Source organism: Trachemys scripta, chromosome 3 (genome assembly GCF_013100865.1).
Source record: "Trachemys scripta elegans isolate TJP31775 chromosome 3, CAS_Tse_1.0, whole genome shotgun sequence".
NCBI lineage: Eukaryota > Metazoa > Chordata > Testudines > Emydidae > Trachemys > Trachemys scripta.
The window spans coordinates 87,109,389-87,130,810 of record NC_048300.1 but is presented as its reverse complement, the minus strand read 5'-3'; the positions used below and the strand labels follow the sequence as shown (position 1 = coordinate 87,130,810).

General features: G+C 42.2%; 1 protein-coding gene and 1 non-coding gene across 2 annotated transcripts; both read right to left on the bottom strand.

Moving 5' to 3' along the window:
* Window positions 1-144: 144 nt before the first annotated feature.
* Window positions 145-17,651, bottom strand: TCP1 (t-complex 1). The gene is made up of 12 exons (XM_034765287.1): window positions 17,316-17,651; window positions 15,084-15,169; window positions 12,123-12,251; window positions 10,573-10,670; window positions 10,185-10,295; window positions 8,031-8,212; window positions 6,107-6,233; window positions 3,768-3,943; window positions 2,811-2,934; window positions 1,365-1,557; window positions 827-990; window positions 145-463 (listed from the first exon to the last, which is right to left on the bottom strand). The coding sequence occupies exons 1-12, from the start codon at window positions 17,380-17,382 to the stop codon at window positions 247-249; spliced, it is 1,674 nt and encodes a 557-aa protein (XP_034621178.1). The 5' UTR covers window positions 17,383-17,651; the 3' UTR covers window positions 145-246.
* Window positions 15,544-15,678, bottom strand: LOC117875694. The gene has a single exon (XR_004645333.1). It is a non-coding gene; the product is annotated as a small nucleolar RNA SNORA29 (small nucleolar RNA).
* Window positions 17,652-21,422: the final 3,771 nt, after the last annotated feature.

Below are 21,422 nucleotides of genomic sequence, written 5' to 3'. Positions count from 1 at the left end.
ACTTACTAAAATGATTGAAGTTAGTCATTTGAAGTAATTAACTTTAGCAGGGAGGATGTGATAAACAGAACTTACACCCCTAAACTCTACCTCTGAGCCCTGTACTTACTGTGCTGAATAAAGAACACAAACGTGACAGCAAAGTTCTCTTGTAACTACCCCTATTTTATTAACATACACTCTAGGTACAATACTGGGAAGAAGTGTAAGATGAACAATTAAACAGTAACATAAATAAAAGCCAGACTAGTTCTCAAGTGCTCCAGAACGAACAGCATCTTCATAGCACCCGCCTCTATCATCTTTGCTTTCAGGATGCAACTTAATAAGATCATCAATTCGTAGAATAGTAATTGCAGCTTCTGTTGCAAATTTCAAGCTCTTTACTTTGACTACTGTAGGCTCAAAGACACCAGCTTGTTTGTTATCACGAGGTTTCCCATTGATTAAATCAAGACCAATCCTGCAAGCAAGAAATGAATTAGACAAGTCTAATTTGTTGTGTTGCACATAGGTGCTAGGCACTATGGTAATACACATAATTTGGCTAAAGTTAGAGCATAAACTTCTGAGGATTACCACTATGCTTATCTGAAGGAAAATAAAGTTTCCCAGAGCAAGCTCATAGTTCCTAAATTATGGTGCATAGGAGCAGCTAAACTACACCACAGGAGAAGAACGGAAATTCAGAGAAAAGTAAATTTACAATATATTTTGTAACAGGACTTCTACACAAGCAGTCAATATTTACAAAACTCTTAAGACACAGCCCTCCACTTAAATGCAACCCCTTTCACTTCTATTAATTGTTTGAATGGATACTTGCCATTTCAGATTTTTGCGTTCTGGGTTAACTTGAGCCTCATTGTGAAATGCTCTCAGCTTTGCAACAAGATCTGTGGCATCCTGGGCAGCATTTACTGCTAAGGTATTTGGAATAACTAAGAGAGACCTTGCAAACTCTGCAATAGCAAGCTGTTCACGTGATCCCTAAATGAGAGGGAGGAAGAGTTATTTACTTTGAAACCCATCAAGCCAATTCATGCAATACAAGGGGAAAAATGTAGCCATAATTTTAGAGCACCACAGGCAGGTAGACACTTAATCTATATTGAGTATGAACAATAAAGGGGGAAAATAGATGTAGGGAGAGGAAGAACTGTTCTGTTCCCAGTACTAGGTTGTTTATTTCTTAGTTGTTTTGAAGACTGAAGTTAATATTTTGGTGTATTAAAATAGTAGTTCAAGATCCGGCAGAACCAAGCTCAAAGTACTTACAAGCAAAGTTCACGTATTAGAACCACCACAGTAAAAAGTTTTAGTGTTATGCAATGAAACGTTGTTATTTTGTAAACTGCACTTACCATGCTGGTTGCATAATTTTCAAGATATATTGAAAGTGCTGCCTCTACAGCACCACCACCTGGTACCACAGATTTGGACTCCAATACTCTTTTAACTACACAAAGAGCATCATGTAAGGATCTCTCCATTTCATCACACATGAAGTCATTGGCTCCTCGTAAAATAATTGATGCAGAAGTACGAGCCTTGGTACTGTCCAAAAATGAGGAAAAAAAGTCAGTTAACTCATGCTTCTATCTTCATGCAGAACAGCAAAACTCTTCTGGAGAAAAAGCTTTGCTATTTTACCATCTCATTTCTACAGCTAGGTTCCTCAAACATTTAATGTAGGATCTTACTCCTAAAGGGTTTATATTATCACTTGCAACATCTGTAGGTAACCCATCAGTTCACATTAACCCCCTCTCAGACAATCCCAGATATTCTATCCTGGCTAATGCATTTTGATTTGCTCACCCTATCAGAAAATTCTTTACCTCTCAGCAAGAAAGGCAAGGCATTTCCACACCATAGGAGTGAGAAAACAAAAATTGTCATTACCAGTCATTGATATGCATGCATTTTAAACACATTTACTGCCACTAGAGATTTTAGATTTTTTATTTATTTTTTTAATAAACAAACTGCCTCAATTCCTCTGCTAGATTCCTCTCAGTACCACTCCTGGATTTCTTTATTCAACATACAAACTCAATGCCTGTAATCTACTCAACATCCTGGAGAATGTCTTTTAGTCTCATGAAACTGAGACCAGGGGATCACACCAGAAAACATGGGAAACCGATTAAGTGTGTAGACATGTTTTATGATGAGGCAGATCAAGGCACAAACAAGTTTTGATTCCTCTCAGTGTGGCATACCAAAATCATAAGAGGAAAAATGCACTCAGTTAGGAATTGCTGCTCTTGATATTCATGTGACAATACTAATTCCTTCCATTAAATGTGTTTAAATCAGCTCCAAAAGGTTATACAGAGCTAGTTTTAATCAAACTTTAGTATGCAGCATTTTCAAATCTAGATAGTGTCAAAGAAGACACAATATAACCACTCCTTTATCACTATAATCACTAGTGAAGCTGATAATATAGTTACACCATTCTGACTTGATTTTCCTCTACATTTTCACACATCAATATTTAGAAAAGTAATTTTTGTAGTTATAGATAAGCTATTCAGAGACATTCTTTAAGTCAACTACACAACAATAGGACAGGCTGATAGATTGTAACTGGTCTGATTGAGAAAGATGTCCAGCCCTAGCAAGGATGGTGAAACATTGGTTGTTTCATCACAAATTTACAATGGCCTTATTATACTCTCTCCCACGCGTATAACTGCTCATAGCATTGAGACTGCATGGCAGTAAATAAATGGGAAGTTGTATCTAAAGGTATAGCAAAATAGGTTTCCAAGGCGTGATGTACGCTAGAAAAGTGTTCTTACTTCTTGACTAAAATCAGTTCATCATCACAAATTCTCTCTTGAACCACCTCTTCTGCCTGTCCCAGCATTGATGCCTCAAAGCTTTCTTCACCTTCCAGATTAGCCAGAGACGAACAAATGATTGCTTTAAAACAAATGCAAAATTGTGAAGTTAGTGTGGACAATACCAACTCATTATTATTTATCAACCTCACACAACAAATGGTTTTACTTTTACAGGGCAAACAGAATGGTAATCGTCATCAGTAATCCTTAACATTAAGCATAAATGCAAGATTGAGCATTTCTAATCCAGCCAGCAATTGAGGGAAATAAATAGTCCTGTAGGCCCAACCTCACTTTTTAAGTCAGTTACTGTATTTTATAGTCCCCCTTAGTCTCTCTGGGTTCATTTTTACTCTATCTTTACAGCACATATTCTGTATTAATAGAAGTTTTCACACTGCTGCTAAAAACAAGTTATACAGTTTGTTCTGCAAGGTTCTAACAGGACTTGAACTATCAAAATCTCTTTTAGATGATCCTTATAAAATGCATTTGGGGATTGAATAATTTTATACTATAGACAGAATTTTTTTTTCTTAAAATTCACAATCACTACAGAAAGTTGGAAATTACATTAACCAGACTTCCATAATCCCCATTTTATGGAAGTCTGGTTAACAGAGACTTCTAGATAAGATATAGTGTGGTTGTGTCCCCTGGCATGACAGAGTCTTCCGTATGTCAGCCAACATCTCCCCTCACTGCACATGTTCAGCAGTCACAATTTTTCAGTGGTTCCTCTACTTAGTGAGGTGCTCCTTGTCAGGGCGTTGCAGCACCTGAATGTTTTCTATTCCAAGCATACTTCCTTATCACTCTGTATGTGGATCAGCCCAATAGTACTCAGGGAACTGGTTGCACTATATATTACTAGAAGTCTACACTACGACCAAAAGCACAATATATACATACCTCCTGCTGCTTTAGCAATACGTTTAAGGTCCTTTTTTAAAACTCTGCGTACTGCCATAGCACCAGCATCCACAAAATATTTCAGACACATATCATCAATGCCACCAGTGGTTAGAATAACATTAGCACCTGTGGCCAGAATCTTCTGAATCCTCTCTTTAGTGATATCTGACTCTCTGCAAGAGATAACGGGTACATGTTTACTTATAACCAAAAATTATAAAAGTGGGATTAAAAATCATCGACTAAATAGCTAAACCATACACAAACATCTGAATAATTAGCAGTAGCGCAAAGTTTAAGCTCTCTAGGGAGAAAAGGAACCATCACATGAATATATGTCAGGGTGGACAAAAATTGATAATTTTAAAAAAACAAATATATTTAAATACAAAAAGTATTTCTATTTTTAAAAATAAGCCAATTTGAAATTATAATAATCTACCTAAATTTACTATAATTTAAATTAAATTAAAAGTATTAAGGAATGTTTGCTGCTTAAGTTTTAAAGAAACTTTAAGAAATGGTTTGGAATGAAAGAAATGGTCTGAGGTAAACAGGATGAAGTTTAACACAGACAAATGCAAAGTGCTCTACTTAGGAAGGAAAAATCAGTTTCACACATACAGAATGGGAAGAGATTGTCTAGGAAGGAGTACGGCAGAAAGGGATCTAGGGGTTATAGTGGACCACAAGCTAAATATGAGTCAACAGTGTGATGCTGTTGCAAAAAAAGCAAACGTGATTCTGGGATGTATTAACAGGTGTGTTGTGAGCAAGACACTAGAAGTCATTCTTCTGCTCTACTCTGCTCTGGTTAGGCCTCTGCTGGAGTATGTGTCCAGTTCTGGGCATCGCATTTCAAGAAAGATGTGGAGAAATTGGAGAAGGTCCAGAGAAGAGCAACAAGAATGATTAAAGGTCTTGAGAACATGACCTATGAAGGAAGGCTGAAAGAATTGGGTTTGTTTAGTTTGGAAAAGAGAAGACTGAGAGGGGACATGATAGCAGTTTTCAGGTATCTAAAAGGGTGTCATAAGGAGGAGGGAGAAAACTTGTTCACTTTAGCCTCTAAGGATAGAACAAAAAGCAATGGGCTTAAACTTCAGCACGGGAGGTTTAGGTTGGACATTAAGAAAAAGTTCCTAACTCTCAGGGTGGTTAAACACTGGAATAAATTGCCTAGGGAGGTTGTGGAATCTCCATCTCTGGAGATATTTAAGAGTAGGTTAGATAAATGTCTATCAGGGATGGTCTAGACAGTATTTGGTCCTGCCATGCAGGCCGGGGACTGGACTCGATGACCTCTCGAGGTCCCTTCCAGTCCTAGAATCTATGAAAGTCAAACCACTGAACTTGTGGAAAACACTGGCTACACACTAGAGTTTGAAGTGCTGAATGAGCTTTTGACAGCAGTAACCCCTTCCACAGGCTCAGAGAGAATATTTTATTCATTTCAGTTTTTTCAACAACTAGTACATTCAAAGTTAAGAAATGACTGGAAGCTGAAAAATTATGAAGTCTTGTTTCCTCTCCTGACCTAGGAATAAAAGTGTGTGTTGAGAGGATGAGATCTACTCATTCTAAAATACCGAAGGACTTGGTGGGCAGAAATAATCAGTTCAATTCATTAACTTCTTTGTTTAATAAATCAGTTTTAAATTCAAAACATGTTTTGATCATTTTTTTTATTTAACGAATAAAAGACTTTACAATTCTGTTTGTGCATTTTAATTGAATTTCTGTACCCATCAAAATGCACCAACACAAATCACGCAAAAAAAAAAAAATCTTAACAAATGCATCAGTCACCATTTTCTGATATAATAAAAATTAAGAATCTGAATTAATGTAGGTGTAAGCTAGATATCTGCTTAAGCATACAAACACAGTGTACCCACCTGGTTAGCAAAAATTGCCAAATATAGTGTACAGGCTATATTTTAGTGGCCACCAACCAATAAAAGAATCAATCTTTCTTTAGAAAAATAAAAAGTACAAACGTAAAACACTGTAAATCAATTATTTAAATCAAAGTTTCCTATTTTCTGATATAAATCAATCCAATAATTGATTCTAAATAACAACTGGTTTTTGCTTCAGAATTCAATACAATTCTACAGTTCAACTGAACACAGATTATCCAAATACATTTTAATCAAGTTATGATCAATGTTTTCCACCAATATTTTATATTGAGAAGATGATGTGTTATTTATCTCTGTAGTTAATTTTGTTGCGTATTACACTCTTCAGAACACCCATACACCCAGTACATAATTAAAAATACCAAAATTAGTTTGAAAAATGTGCTCATTTGCTTTAAAAACCCAGCATACCTCTGTCTAATCTGGTCGAGTTTTTCCGGATCTGTGATCAGCACCTGAACACCAAGCTTCATTTTTGTTTTCTGCAGACTGAAGTCAAGACAGGCAATCTTTGCATTAACTATCCTCTTGGTCATACCTATATAAAAATGGTATTTTACTCAATATTATTACAAGTAAGTTTTAATTAAAAATGCTTAATAGAATGAAAATAGTTGTGATGTATTATTTTACTTTTTTAGATTTCTAATACACACACAATTACCCATCTAAGGCTGTTTTTTTCCCCTGCAACTCTTTTCACGAACACACTTGGGAAAATGTTATGACAAGAACAATGAAAAGGGTAGTAAGACATTCTTCAATACGCAGACATAATCTTAGCTGCTTTCTTAATTTACCTCTTCATACAAAGGCATGGAGGAGCACCTTTCCATGACTCCTTGCTTCCCAGTTTGTTACACTGTTGAGCTAGAAGTTCAAGATGTATTAGTACCACAGGTAAAACTGACCCGTTGGTATCCAGTGTAATCACTATGTAAATCTACAGAAAACTCTGATGTATTTAGCAGGGCCCTACTATGGTGCCAGTAAGGGATAATAAAAACATGTTGATTTTAACAGAGCGGAATATGTCAAAATATGGTAACCTAGTTCTAGTGACAGTAGCCAATTTCCTTGCTTTTACACTGTCCACCTTTGAGGCCCTGCACGGCAGTCAACTATCCTCAAGCTAAGGAGGGCTGGATGGAACTCCCTTGCATGACATTTATTGCTGCTCACTTATTTGCTAGATAGGCTGAGCAATACACTAGCAACTTAACAGCAGCCTCTGCTGTATTCCAGACTTTGCCACTGAAATGCACATTCCTTCAACACTGACTACTGAAGCCTCACAGTTTTACCTGCCAGTGTGATTTCTTGACACATGCAAAGTGCTGCACAGTAACTGATGTAATAAACAATGATGAGACAGTCAGATCAAAGACTGCACAAAATTTAGACTTCAAAAAATGCTTTTAAAACCTTATGGGCAATAGTAATATTTCCTTGAGTCTCTTTTAAATTGCAAGTTTTTAAATAAATAGTTCACTGCAATGTATGCATTCCAAACGTAACCTGAGATCTACTAGGCACTGATTAAGGACCAGATAAGCGATTAGCTTATTTCCATCATTCAAGTGCAAGAAAGTGAACAGACAGACTAAACATTTAAAAATGTATATGATCTGAGATCTCATTTAAAAAAATCCTTATTGAGACAAGATTTCAAAGCCAAATATTGACTTCAGACATGAATGCAAGTTTCACTGAAGTCCTTAGTAGCTGCCCATGAGTTTCTGGGGAGAATCTGGACCTACGTGTCTGCTATTTTTCTACAGATGGGTAGTCAGAAACTGCTAAATTATTTATTTGATTTAAACTGCTAGAGTAACTTCACAAAATTTCAGAAAAACACAACCTTCGACTGGGGAACCAGGATAGTGTTTCAATGACACAAATATTTGACATGTAATTATAAGACCGTGTAAAACGGGAATAATTATCCAAGTTGTGTCAACACTGAAGTACAACGTAATATATTAAAGCAACCACCATAATTTTTCTGTTTGGATTTTATACCGTGGTGTATCACTGCAATACCCAAGTTCCTTTCACATAAAACACAACAGCAGAGCCCATGGACTTCACAGAGTTTGTCACTTCTCACTTTTGGGGCCAAAAACTTCTGCTTAGAGTAGGGTTTGGTTTTATTTAAGAATGTATTCATTTACTTATAAGTTGTTTCAAGGGTTGTTTTTAATTTTTCTAAACAAACAATAGCTTATTAGCCAATTCTTCACATCACTAGAAACAGCCACATAAGAGCAATATTCAGAAATAAACTTCAGTCATTCTGCTCACTGAAGGCTTATAAAACAAAATCTGAGCTTACCTTGTGAGCCCACCACACAGTTCAGTGCATAACCGTTTACAAGAATACTCTCTTTCTGGCTACGGCCATGTGCCTTCAAAACGTTAATGGAACTGATTGGATATTTGGCTTGACCCTTTTGATCTGTGAATTTAACTGCAAGCACAGCATCCACCACCATGTTGGCAAAGAAGTCACCATCACTAAAATACTGTTAAGGCTAAAATGAGCTACACAGAGACAACTAGCATAATATACATTGACTTTAATGCTAAAAACAGCATTTATAGGCTGCCTTATATTAACATGCCTTTAAAATAATCCTTGAAGCATCTATGAGGTAAAATAATTATTAATCTAATTTTACAGCTAGAAAAAACTAGGACAGGGTTTAAATGTTTTGTCCAAAGCCACACTGCAAATCAGTGGCAATGCCAGCACTAGAACTCAAGTGTTCCTGACTCCCATTCCCAAGCAAACTGTACAAAAAAATATTCCCCTTTGTTCACAGAGCATTTTACAAGTTGTTCCAGTAATTTCTTCTATTGTGTCAACAAGCAGTTAACATCTGCATACGATACCATCCACGGGCATGGCACTTAAACAGAAAGAACAAGTAATAGTTAATTATAGGCTCCTACCACTTGTATGTCTTCCTCGTTATTTGTGGCATTTGCACGTATTCATGTGGCTTCACTCTAAACCAGTGGTCCCCAATCTTTTTTCATCATGCACCCTTAATACCTGGTCTGTCCCCCTCCCCGGGAGCTGGGGGTGGGCCTGCGGTCGGGGCCTGTAGCTGAGGTGGGGGCAGAGTGGGAATGGGTGGTGCTCCTGCTTCACGCTCCCGTGGAGGCTGACATGGGCCCTGCCACTCCACCACAAACGTTTCTCCACGCCCTCATAGGGGGGCATTCCCCACAGTTTGGGGACTACTGCTCTAAACTCCAGAACATCAGTTGAGATTGACATCCGACAAGTCTCCAAGCAGATTATAAATAAATACATTAAAATTAAATTAAGGATATGACTTAAATTGAAAATATAAAATGTATTATTTGCATATAATATGACTATTTTGAAAAGCTCAGAAGAAATGGCAAGTCCACATAACTGGATTACCAGTAAATTTTTAGAAATATCAAATTATTTCATGTTTTCACAATGATAATATATTTTCTACATACAAAACTGTGTACACAAAACTTGCACGCACACAGCCTATTTTAGCCTATTTTTGCCTGCTTTATCCCAGTCAGATCAGAATCCTGAATTAGCAACCAGTTTTTCAAAGGAAACAAATGGATGTCATAAGCAAGTAACCATCACTGAATTACAGTGGGAAGACAGACTACAAGAAGGAATGTTGCCTGGAATAATGGAGACACTTTTAGGATTAGTGTGGGTGATCACCTGCTTGAATGCTTTAAAATGTTTCTATCTAATGCAAAATATAAGCTATATGTTGGCTAAGATGGAATGTGAACTGAGTCAGAGTGGGCTTCACAGGGCCAAAGCCCCTGGGCAGCCCCAGGAAGGAGAAAAGGGTGATGGGTTATGTAGTAAATGGCAGAAAGAGCATTTTTTTAAAGCCGTTATACTTAAAAAACAAAACAAAAAACCACACGCAGGCAAACTCACCAGAGTTTTGTTTTTAAAGAAACATAAGATTGGTAAAGACAAGAAAAATTATAGGCAAGGGTCACAGCACATCATCATGTTTTCTACAACTATTAGGGGGATGAAAGTAGCTGTTTAGATTAGAACAGCTCCTTCAAGCCTCTGGGGCAGCTTCTGTCAGAGAAAACAGCTACAATTTCAGCATCTAAGGAGGTGGTTAATTGTAGCTTGTGTTTAAGGATTAAGGGTTTTAACAAAATGTGATACAAACCATTTTCCTCTTTTGGTACGTGAGAAATTTAAAAACTTGTTGCAACTGTCCTGTGAACAAGCAGGGTTTGGTTTAGTAAACCAGAATACACCTTTTATGCCAAGTTGATACCAAGAACAAGTTTTCACAATGGAGTTATAACTCTTAAAATAAGGGTTTATAATGAAAAAGGATTAAGAACTGCTGCCATGGGATTTAAAGTGGATACTCAAGCTCTTCGCAGTAATATCCCTCATTTTCTTAAAATTAAGATTCCAATTTATTATTACCAAGTCAAAGGATACATTCCTATGATTTTGGAGGACATTGATGTTTTAGCTGAATTAATAAGGCAGTCCCGGCCAAGTTCATCTGTGTTAATAATAAGATTTTCATTGATGTAGCGAACCGCCTCCCTGTTGAATAAAAACCAACAACATTTCAAGAACAATTTCTCTCTATTTCTTGTTAGTAGAATTTCCCTCTGCGGGGAAATGCAGACTAAATGCTGAGTTAGAACCAAGTTGACAAACCACCATCACCACAAGTCTTTACAATTTATCATCTTAGAAAAAAATCCTGTCTTGTCGGTGATAATGAATACAGGATTAAGGTAAAGTAAGTGTTCACTGGATATAATGGCACACTAGATTTGCAAAATACAAATATTTCCGCTGAAATAGATTATCTTACTTGCAAGCAAGACGATAGCCACCAATAACAGAGGTGGGATGAATTTTCTGCTTGACCAATTCATCTGCATTTTTCAGAAGTTCAGCAGCAATAATTACCTGTTTGAAAAGAGGAAAAAGATTCACTGAGAAAATGGGCAAGTCTTAATATAAACAGTAGTTCTTGCTCCAACAAACAAATAAGTGAAGAATATGAGAAGTTCCCCATCATTTAAATTAATTAATGAGTAAAACCATTCTAATTCTTCTTTTCATTTCACTAGTTAACTCTGAACTGATTTTGGGGTTCTGATATGAGTTGTCTGGAATCAGCTGATTCTATTCCATCGATTAGTTCACCTATGTTTCACTTTTTTTCCTCAGGGGTTGAGAATTAAGAATAGCTTCGACCCAGAACCTACTCTCAAATATAACTACAGGAAGGGAAGGAATGATCATTCTCAAACTGCAGCCAGTAAGTAAAGAATAACCCCTTTCCAGAATGCAACCATGTTTAGAGATGCTAGTTTTTGTACAGTGGTCTCCCCTCATTACTCCGGTTCCAGGAACTGCTTTGTCAGGGTTCCCTCCGCACTTTGAACTCTAGGGTACAGATGTGGGGACCCGCATGAAAGACTCCCTAAGCTTATCTCTACCAGCTTAGGTTAAAAACTCCCCCAAGGCACAAATTCTTGTCCTTGGAACGGTATCGCTGCCACCACCAACTGAGTTAGACAAAGATTTAGGAAAAGGACCACTTGGAGTTCCTATTTCCCCAAAATATCCCCTAAGTCCCTTTACCCCCTTTCCTGGGGAGGCTTGAAAATAATATACGAACCAAATAAGTTAACAAGTTGGGCACAGACCAGCCCTTGGGTTTTTAGGACACTAAAAACCAATCAGGTTCTTAAAAGCAGAACTTTATTATAAAGAAAAAGTAAAAGAAGCACCTCTGTAAAATCAGGATGGAAGGTAATTTTACAGGGTAAATCAGATTCAAAACACAGAGGATTCCCCTCTAGGCAAAACGTTAAAGTTACCCAAAAAAAAAAACAAAAAAAAAAAAACCAGATCTAAACCTCCCTTTTAGCCTAGGGGAAATTCACAAGCTAAAACAAAAGATAATCTAACACATTTTCTTCCTATTACTTACAATTTGTAATCTTAAATGCTCAGTTCAGGTATGGTTTTAGGAGATGTATTTTCCCTGTCCTGATTCCTTGCTGACCCGGAGAGAACACACAAAGAGAGAGAACACAAAAAACTTCCCCCACAGATTTGAAAGTATCTTCTCCCCTTATTGGTCCTTTTGGTCAGGTGCCAACCAGGTTATTTGAGCTTCTTAACCCTTTACAGGTAAAGGAGGGATTTTATGCTACCTTTAGCTGTATGTTTATGACATGTTTCAAAGCAATTTTCAGTTTGCACTGGGGCAGATGCATTTGAAATTTGTTGTCACATAATGAAATGGTCCAGATTTAATCTGCACAGTGCCAGGATTTATAATGATATGCCAAAAGCTGCATTTGATAATGACTTTCAGCATGTCTGCCTGTAAAACTTTCTACATACCACTGAGGTGGTCCCATCTCCAACTTCTTGGTCTTGCAGTTCTGCCAGCTCACACAGAACTTTTGCAGCAGGATGTTCTACCTCCAGCAGCTTCAGAATGGTTGCACCATCATTAGTAATGGTCACATCCTAGTTTGAAAAAAATAAACAAAAGATTGATATTCATACTAATTTATTTTTAAACTTTATTAAACTGTAAAATACGAGAAGACATTTTAATGACAATGATATGCCTAGTGCAATATCATGCATATTGACCATTTACCTCAAGAGTTTACTTTGTCTTTTTAAGCCAAGTCTTCAATACTACAACCATACATATGTAATCACACGACTAATCCCCAAGAACCATGTGTTGCAGGATGGGAGCCTTGGCACACAAGAATATGCATGAGCTATTAGATGGTAGAATTCTTTATGTTGTATAAATAAGAACTAGGGAAGATTTCTTAAATGTAGCTTGAATATCTTTGTCAATTTTTAATAAAGTATTTTAAATATAGTTATTTACAAATCTCAGTTTAAGCTAATGTGCAATATTACCTTTTATTAATTACGTAAGGCTATCTCACTTTGGCTTTCAGGCTAGCACAGCAGAAAGATAAAAATCAGATTATCACCTGGTTTAAATATTTGAAAATGGGATGTGGTTCTATCTTATTATAAACATTAACCAATGCAAATTATGTACAACAGTACCTAATTCTAAAATATGTACAACAATTTAAAGACAACAGCATGCATGTCAACACCAGCAAAAATAAGTTTTGATTTATTCATTCTGTGTGCTGTTCTAAACAATGTTAGTACAAGTTGTGACTTTGCACCCCATAATGCTTTATAGAAATATGCTTATGAATGTAAATATGACATAACGGGAATACGTTTTATACTAGATATGCCATGTAACATATCTGTGCAAAGGTTATGTTATTCTGCATGTATTCATCCTATTTGTATGAATGTATCATTCTTGTATCTGGAACTAGAAATATGAAATATAACTCCGAGGTTCTCTTGTAATTATGCAAAGTGTGGGCAATTAATGGTGGTTTGGAATCTTGATGGCTCCCATTAATCAGGACAATTGACTGTAGATGGCTCTGTTTACTTGCAAGCCTTCCTGTGAGTCAAGCCGGGAAGAATGAAGGCTTGGGGGGTCTCACAGGACATGTGGCTATGTCACCTGGTACTAGAATCCATCTTAAACCTGAGGCTTTTCCATTTAGGAGGAGTGGGGATCCAAAGAGACAAAAGATTCCCGCCTTGTGCCAAAGCTATATGGGGGGGGGGGGTCACAGGGTCTGCACAGGTTCCTTCCCTCTCGTCCCTGTGTTCTCTGCTTAGGCTGGTCAAGGAAAAGGGTCCCAATGCCTCTTTCAGGTGTTTCACCCGTGTCTCTTTATTTACAGTGCTTAGTGCAATCCCAATTCGCCCAACACCGATCCCCACACTGACCCTTCCCTGGGTCTTCTCGCCCTTGAGGCTTCCTGCAGCTGGTAGAGAGAGCTGCAATCCCAGTCTTCTCCCCTGGCTAGCTTCCCACTGAGCTTATATCTCCTCCCAGTCACCAGCCCAGCTGATTCCCCTGAGCCTGCCCTCATTAGGGCCTGCAACTGAGCTCCTTGCTGAGTGTCTGGGTCCCCGCCCCCAGCTGCTCTGCCAGGAGGGGGGTGGGGGGGTGACGGCGGAACACCTTTAGCAGGGCATCCAAGGGGTTTATACCTCTGCCCTGCCACAGGGTGGAATAGAACAAAAGGGGCTGCAGTCATGAGAAATCCCCTAGCTACTGCCTGAGCTGGAACAAGGACTGTACCAAGGGAAAGGACTGGGCCCAAACTTAGAAGGAGGATAGTCTGTCAAAGAAGCTTATTGGAACATCTCTGAGCGTGACAGTTACCTGCATTTAGTTTCCTGCTGTGTTAGACTTTGACTTGCATGTTTTATTTTATTTTGGTTGGTAATTTACTTTGTTCTGTCTGTTATTACTTGGAATCACTTAAATCCTACTTTTTGCATTTAATAAAATCACTTTTACTTATTAATTAACCCAGAGTAAGTATTAATACCAGCGGGGCATATCTCTCTATCAGTGTTATAGAGAGCGAACAATTTATGAGTTTACCCTGTATAAGCTTTATACAGGGTAAAACGGATTTACTTGGGGTTTAGACCCCATTGGGAGCTGGGTATCTGAGTGCTGGAGATAGGAGCACTTCTTAAGCTGTTTCAGTTAAGCCTGCAGCTTGTGGGGGATGGGGTTCAGACTTGGATTTGTGGTTGCAGCAGGCAAGCGTGTCTGGCTCAAACAAGGCAAGGTACTGAAGTCCCAAGCTGGCAGGGAAAACGGACTGAGAGGTAGTCTAGGCACATCAAGTGGCAGTCCGAAGGGGGTTTCTCTGATCCAACCCGTCACACAAGTATCCATGTGAGAAAAAAAGTTTATTGAAATGCAAACGTACTTGCATATGAGCAAGAGTTAATTTTGTTATAAAATAAGGGAGCACATCATGGATGAAGTAACAGTTAACCTTAATTGTAAACTATGGTTTTCTTCAATAAATAAATAAATAAAATAAAGACAAATAGGGATGTAAATATTTAAAAAGTTAACCATTTAAACAATTAAAATTATAATGTTTAACCAGTTAACTGATTAAAAGGAGCAGGGCTGGGGCTGCTCTGGCCAGCCCGCCCGGAGCTGGAGGTTAACGGTGGGTTAACAGTAAGACTAATGCTTACCGTTTAGTATTTTCATCCCTAATGACAAAATGGAAAAAGAGGTCAAACTAACAAATGTAAATTAGAGCTATGAAGCATATTTTAGATGGAAACACTTTACAAAAAAACAGACATGCCTTCAGCGGAAACAGAACAGATCACAGCACTAATTTACAATGTAAGTTTGTTAATACGTAAGCCCTTTTCTTAAAAGTTAACATGACAGACATGCTTACTTACACCAATATCATCCACCAACATTTTATCCAAACCAACTGGACCAAGAGAACTCTTCACAATATTGGCAATTGAAGCTGCAGCCATAACTGTATAAATCAAACAAAATAAAAATAAATAATTATTTCTTCCCAAATATCTATTTTAAGAGCATTTATATTTTTCTGTCAGCAGATTCTTAATTTCAGGAACCTGAAATAAAATGACTCCTTATTTAGACTCCAATCCTGCAAACAAATTTGCCAATCTGACCAGGAAAGTGGGGAAAAAAGGGGAGGTTGAGTAAGGGTCCATGACCTCACTTGATTGCAAGATCTGGACCTTTGATACTACAAAATAGCAGTTTCATGACTGGAACAAGTCAGGTGTCCAAAGGATATTGTTTTGGCTACTGAAATAACCAAAAAACTTTCTAGGTCAAAGAAATAAATGATGTAATTTGGTTTGTCATTCAGAATCTTTTCATTCTGTGTTCTGCCATTTCATATAGGAAAAAGATATTGTCAATCTTCTCCTTCAGACTTTGGCAGTATTTTCTCTATCCCATAAGCATAGCCACTCAATCTGTAAACTGAAGGAGTGGTAGTCAAATGGGAAGGGTTCAGTTTAAATCTGATCTTTCCTTTAAAGCTTTAAATGTACCAAACTCGCTCATTTTTTGTTTCCGGAGATCAACCCTTTGTAAAAAACAAAAACATTTAACCGCTATTTCCCAAATTTGCCCATATATCAGAGGCTTCCTTAGACTTTACTAAGATATGTACCACTTTTCTACACCTGATGTTTCTACCCACACAGCATCCACTTCAAAAACAGCTGGTTTCTGCTCATAGTGCAGGGCTCCTGTAATAACTTGTCTGAAGCACTGAGACGGATGGTACAAAGAATCCTTTAGAGGACTAAAACTTCCAGATTCACCAACATTTCAAAGAGATCATTACAGCTATGGCAAAGGTGGGCTAATGGGCTAGTGAAGTACTAGGGAGCTACATCTAGGCCTGTCTTTGTCTTGCACCAGGCTTGATTCCATCCCAAATGAGCTAATGCCCAGATTCTCAAAGTTATGGTAGTGAGACATCAAACCCCCCCCCCCCCCGCCCAATACCTTTGAGGATCTGGGACCAAAGCTTTATACCGAGCTGTATTATTTTCACACAAAACTAGTCAGTCTACCCCGTTGTTTAATTAACGCATCTTGATTTTATACTAGCGCTAAGGGCCACATACTGGTATTCGCTTATTAATTGACAGTGACTGGATGGAGTTAAGAAAATGTCTCAAAATTATTTTTGATCCTCATATTAAAACAGCATCTATGCTACAGAGGATGAGAAATTCAGTCTTCATGCTCTTAACTTGCATATGCAGCAAGCTTTAATCTTGGAAAGTCATTCATAATTTATATTCAATAACACTAATAATCTTTTGTAGGACACACACAAAAATGGTCTCATGTAGACAAAAGCTTAAGAGTACCAATATCAAGTTTCACCCATTTGTAACCTTAATCTTCAGTGTAACTCCAAGGGCCACTTTTCATAAATTCTGCCCAATCGGGAAGCAAAGCCCCCCGGTGGTGGTGGTGGGGTGGGGTTTGATAAGATGGTCACTATTGTTCACAGGCACGTCAGACGTTTTAGTGGCAGGGTAAACATTCATGGCACACGGATACCGATTTCTCGGCCCTTTGCCCATAGCGAGCCGCAGGCCCGTCCCAGGACAGAACCCAGGCGGGTTAAGTCTCACACCGCTTTACCCCGAGTCTCTCCTGCTGAAGGCGGGTCAAAAATGGCGGCCGGGGCTGTTCTCGTAATAGCGAGCTCGGGTTGGCCGCGCGCCCTAAAGGGAAGCGGGCTGCGAACAGCAACGAGACAAGAGCGCCCCCGGGCCCGGCGGCTCCGTGTGAACGCGGGCGCCGCCGCGGGGAAAGCGGCTCGAAGTAACGGGCCCGTGGACAGCCACGAGCTGCTTCTCGGCAGCCACCGCCCCGGGCCGAGCTCTGAGCGCGCCAAGATGCGGCCGGGCGCCCCCCTCCGCGGGCTCGGGCTGAGGCACGTAACGCCTGAGGCCGCGTCCCGTCCCGCAGACTCCAGCGCGCTTGAGAGCCGGGGCCTGGCCCCGAGCCCGGGTTCCTCTGCTACAGGAACTTCCCCCCGCCCGCCGTGGCAGCACATGGCGGCAGCGGCCGCTGAGTCAGGCGCCCGGGGCCCCGCTCCGCGCTCGGGCAGCCGTTACCGTTCTGGCCGCGGATCGCTTCCCCGGAGCTCCGCTCTCCGAACACGGCCAGCGCCCCCATCTCCATCTTCCCCGCGCGCCCAGAGACAGCGATACACGCGCTGCTGCAGGAGAATCCGCCGGTGACGCCGCAAGGCTTGCTGGGAAACTGGCCCCTAACCGCAGAGTCTGATGGGGAGGGGACAGAGCAATGTGGGGAGAAAGGAACGGCGATGAATCATGACGATGTTAAACACTTCCGTCCAATCCAGCAGCCCGTTGCAATGCGGCCCAGAAGGTGCCTAGATTGAAGGTAGTGATTGGATTCTGAGATTAGCAACGCGCCTGCTCCTTGAGTGTCCCCCTGAGTCACGTTGCATGTTGGGCAAGGGGGCGGGGCTACGAGCGACGGTTATTTTTCTCCTTCCAGGAGGTTCCAGAAGGCGTGGGGGCGGGGTGCGCGCCCCTTGCGAAGGGGGGGGGGGCTGGGGACTGTCAGCACAGGGAACGTCGCTTCACAGGGAGGAAGCCGCTGCTGAGACGGCCCCTCCCCCGCACGGCACGAGCGAGCTTCAGCGCCTGTGGCCGGGCGGGGCCCAGCGCGCCCCCCGCCCTAGCAGCACACCTGCAAGGGGCCGGCCCAGCCCAGCAGGGCGCAGTCCCCGCGGGCTCGGTGCTCAGTGTAGGGTTACCACACGTCTGGATTTTCCCGGACATGTCCGGCTTTTTGGTCCTCAAATCCCCAAACGGGAGGAATTTCCAAAAGCCGGACATGTCCAGGGAAATAGGGAGGCATGGTAAGGGGACCGCCTCCTCCCGGGCTCCAGCTTACCCAGCTCCTGCCACTCTCCCCAGCGCAGCAGCAGCCGGAGCCCAGGAGGAGGCAGCTGCGCACTCGGATGCCGCCTCTGTGCCCCTGCAGATCGGGGGAGTTGTTAGTTTTGCTGCAGCCACTCGCACTCGTGCAAAAGATTCTTGGGGGACCCCGAGTGGAGTGGCTGCAGCAAAACTAATAACTCCCCCGATCAGGGCCGGCTTTAGCAAGAATCGGGCTGCGCTCCGGCCGGGGTCATGAGGCTTGGGTCCAGGCTGGAGCCGGAGCCGCTGGGGCCAGGGGTGCTTGGCCGCCAGCCGGGGCCGCTTGGCTGGAACCGGGGCCTGAGCCGAGCTGGTTCAGAGCCGCTGGGTCCGGGGCTGGGGGTGCTCGGCCGGGGCCGGTGCCCTGGGGCCCGAGCCGAGCTGGAGTCGCTAGGGCTGGGGCTGGGGTGGTCGGTCGCGGCTGGGCCGGAGCCACTCGGCTGGGGCCAGGGCCCGAGCCGGTCTGGAGCCACCGGGGCCAGAGCCTCTTGGCCAGGGCTGGCCAACGGAGGAGCCGCTCAGCTGGGGAGGCTGGACTGGGCCGCGCCTCCTCGCACCACCCCCCCGCCGCCCCAACTTACCTGCTGCCTGCCTGTTTCAGGCTTCTCGCGAACATTTGATTCGGGGGAAGTAGGGGAGGGGGAAGAGCAGGGGGGCGGAGCGTTCAGGGGAGGGGATGGAGTTGGGGCGGGGACTTTGGGGAAGGGGTGGGGCCAGGGCCCCGTGGAGTGTCCTCTTTTTGCAGTATTGCAATATGGTAACCCTAGCTGAGTGGTTCGGACGCTCTCAGTCCCGTGAGTTCGTGTCATTGGGCTTTACGCGCCTAATGGTGAGGAAACGCCACAAACCAGCTTCCCACCTGCCTGCAGCGGGTCCCGGACCGCGGAGCCCTAGTTCTGCAGGGCCGGGATGCGCCGTCCCTACAATCCTTGACCCTTCTCCAGCGCCGGGATCGTTGGAAACTGCAAATGTTCTCCCCAGGCTTGGGGGGGGGGGGTTAATTGCAGGAAGCTAAGGTGCTGCTTTAGTAGCCATAAACCTAGACGATGTCTTCTTGCAGTTTAGCAGCAAGGCACAGGGTTAATTCCCTAGTGCTTGGTGTAACCTTGGAGTTTAGCAGAGCAGAGCCAGTATCTTCAAAAGTAATCCAGTGCAGTTTTCAGAGTTTTTCAGTAGTCTACAGCCCCACGAGACTGCGTTTTAGCTTGATAACTTATTGCAAAATTAACCAAATGTACAGCACTACCCAACACTTCAGTCAACCTAAGAATAACAAAAAAAACCAAGCTCCTTTAATTTTTCTTTTGTTATTAATATAAAATTTAAATAAAGAGCCAGAAGTCATCTCTGCTTAATCTAGCCCCCCTTTGAAATTCCCGAAAATGCTGGTGGAGTCACCTTGGCTTCCTTTTCTAATTCTGGCCTTAGGGCTAGTCTACACTACCCGCCCGGATCGGCGGGTAGAAATCGATCTCTCGGGGATCGATTTATCGTGTCTCATCTAGATGGATAAATCGATCACCTAATCGACACGTGTACTCCCACCTCGTCGGGAGGAGTGAGCGCTGTCGACGGGGGAGCCGCAGCGGTCGATTTGCCGCCATCCTCGCAGCGGGGTAAGTCGAATAGGATATGTCGAATTCAGCTATGCTATTCGCATAGCTGAATTTGTGTATCTTAAATCGATCCCCCCACCCCCCCCAGTGTAGACCTAGCCTTACTGAGGTCACACACCGAGATCTGAGAAGGCATAATGTGCTTGGGTAAATTCCAGTTTGAACCAAGTTGTTCTGAAATGTCTGATTGTAAGCTTCAAAACAGCTTTTGATTCTATCAAAGGCCACATATAATTTCTCATTGAGTACTTTATATTTAAAAATTAGGCAATCAAAAATAATGTTCTCTATGGTGGAGCATCACTTCCATTTCTGTTCATCTATAGTAAGATTCTCTTGATCTGCACAATCTCTGTCTGCCTCAGATATCTGTTGTATACATTTTAGATATTCCATCTGTTAAGATAATTTACATCTCTATTTTTAAATATAGATAATAAGACTTAAATGCTAGCCTGTAAGGCTAATGCTTGTAGAGTGCATAGCTGTAAACAGATTTCATGAAATAAAGAACTAGTGACAAGTATATACAAATCTGATTTAAATTTTTTTAAATGTAAATTGTAAAATGTAGAAAATGTAAAAATCCTATAGAAATTAAAAGTAACTTTAAAATTGTATCTAACCTGACCAGCCTTTCAGCAAATTGACTCAATATGAGCCTCCTCCTAACTAGTAAGGAAGGAGAAATAAAAGACATGCTTTTGATTACATCCCATCCTGTGCATAGATGGTTCCCTATTGGAGAAATGGCAGGGATTCAGGACATTTCACTTACTCCCCTTTTCCTAGAGCAGTGGTCACCAACTGGTCGATGGCGATCCTAGAGGATCTCCCAGTTGATCGCGATCTCTGGTGGAGAAGTGGGGCTACCACCAAGGCAGGCTCCCTGCCTGTCCCTGTCCCATGCTGCTCCTGGCAGTGGCCCTGGGGCTGCTGCGGGGGAGACACACAGGGTCTCCCTCCATGTGCTGCTCCTGCCTGCATACACTGCCCCACAGCTCCAATTGGTCGTGAATGGGGAGCTGTGGCCAATGGGAGCTGCAGGAGCGGAGCTTGCAGAGAAGGGCAGCATGTGGAGCCACGTTGGCCCCTTCCAGGAGCAGTGTGGGGCCTGGTAGGAGGGGAGCCTGCCTTAGCAGCAGCTACGCTGCACCACAGACCAGGAACCGCCAGAGGTAAGTGCTGCCCAGCGGGAGGCTGTACCCTAACCCCCAGCCCTGAGCCCCCTCCTGGAGCCAGTACCACAAACCCCATCCTGCACTACAAGCCCCAGCCTTGAGCCAGCACCCCAAGCCTCTCACACCCCAACCCTGAGCCCCCTCCCAGTGCTAGCACCCCAACCCTGAGTCCCCTCCTGGAGCCAGCACTCCATTCCTCCTCCTGCATCCCAACACTGCCCTAGCCCTGACCCCCTCCCAGAGCCAGCAGCCTGTGCCCCCTCCTGCACCCAAACTCAGTCCCAGAGCCTGCACAGACCCCTGTACCCAATACTCCCTCCCAGAGCTTGCACCCATCACTAGGGTTACCATACGTCCGGATTTTCCCGGACATGTCCGGCTTTTTGGGACTCAAATGCCCGTCCGGGGGGAAATCCCAAAAAGCCGAACATGTCCGGGAAAATCCGGCGCCGCTGGGCCGGGGGCTGGCCCGG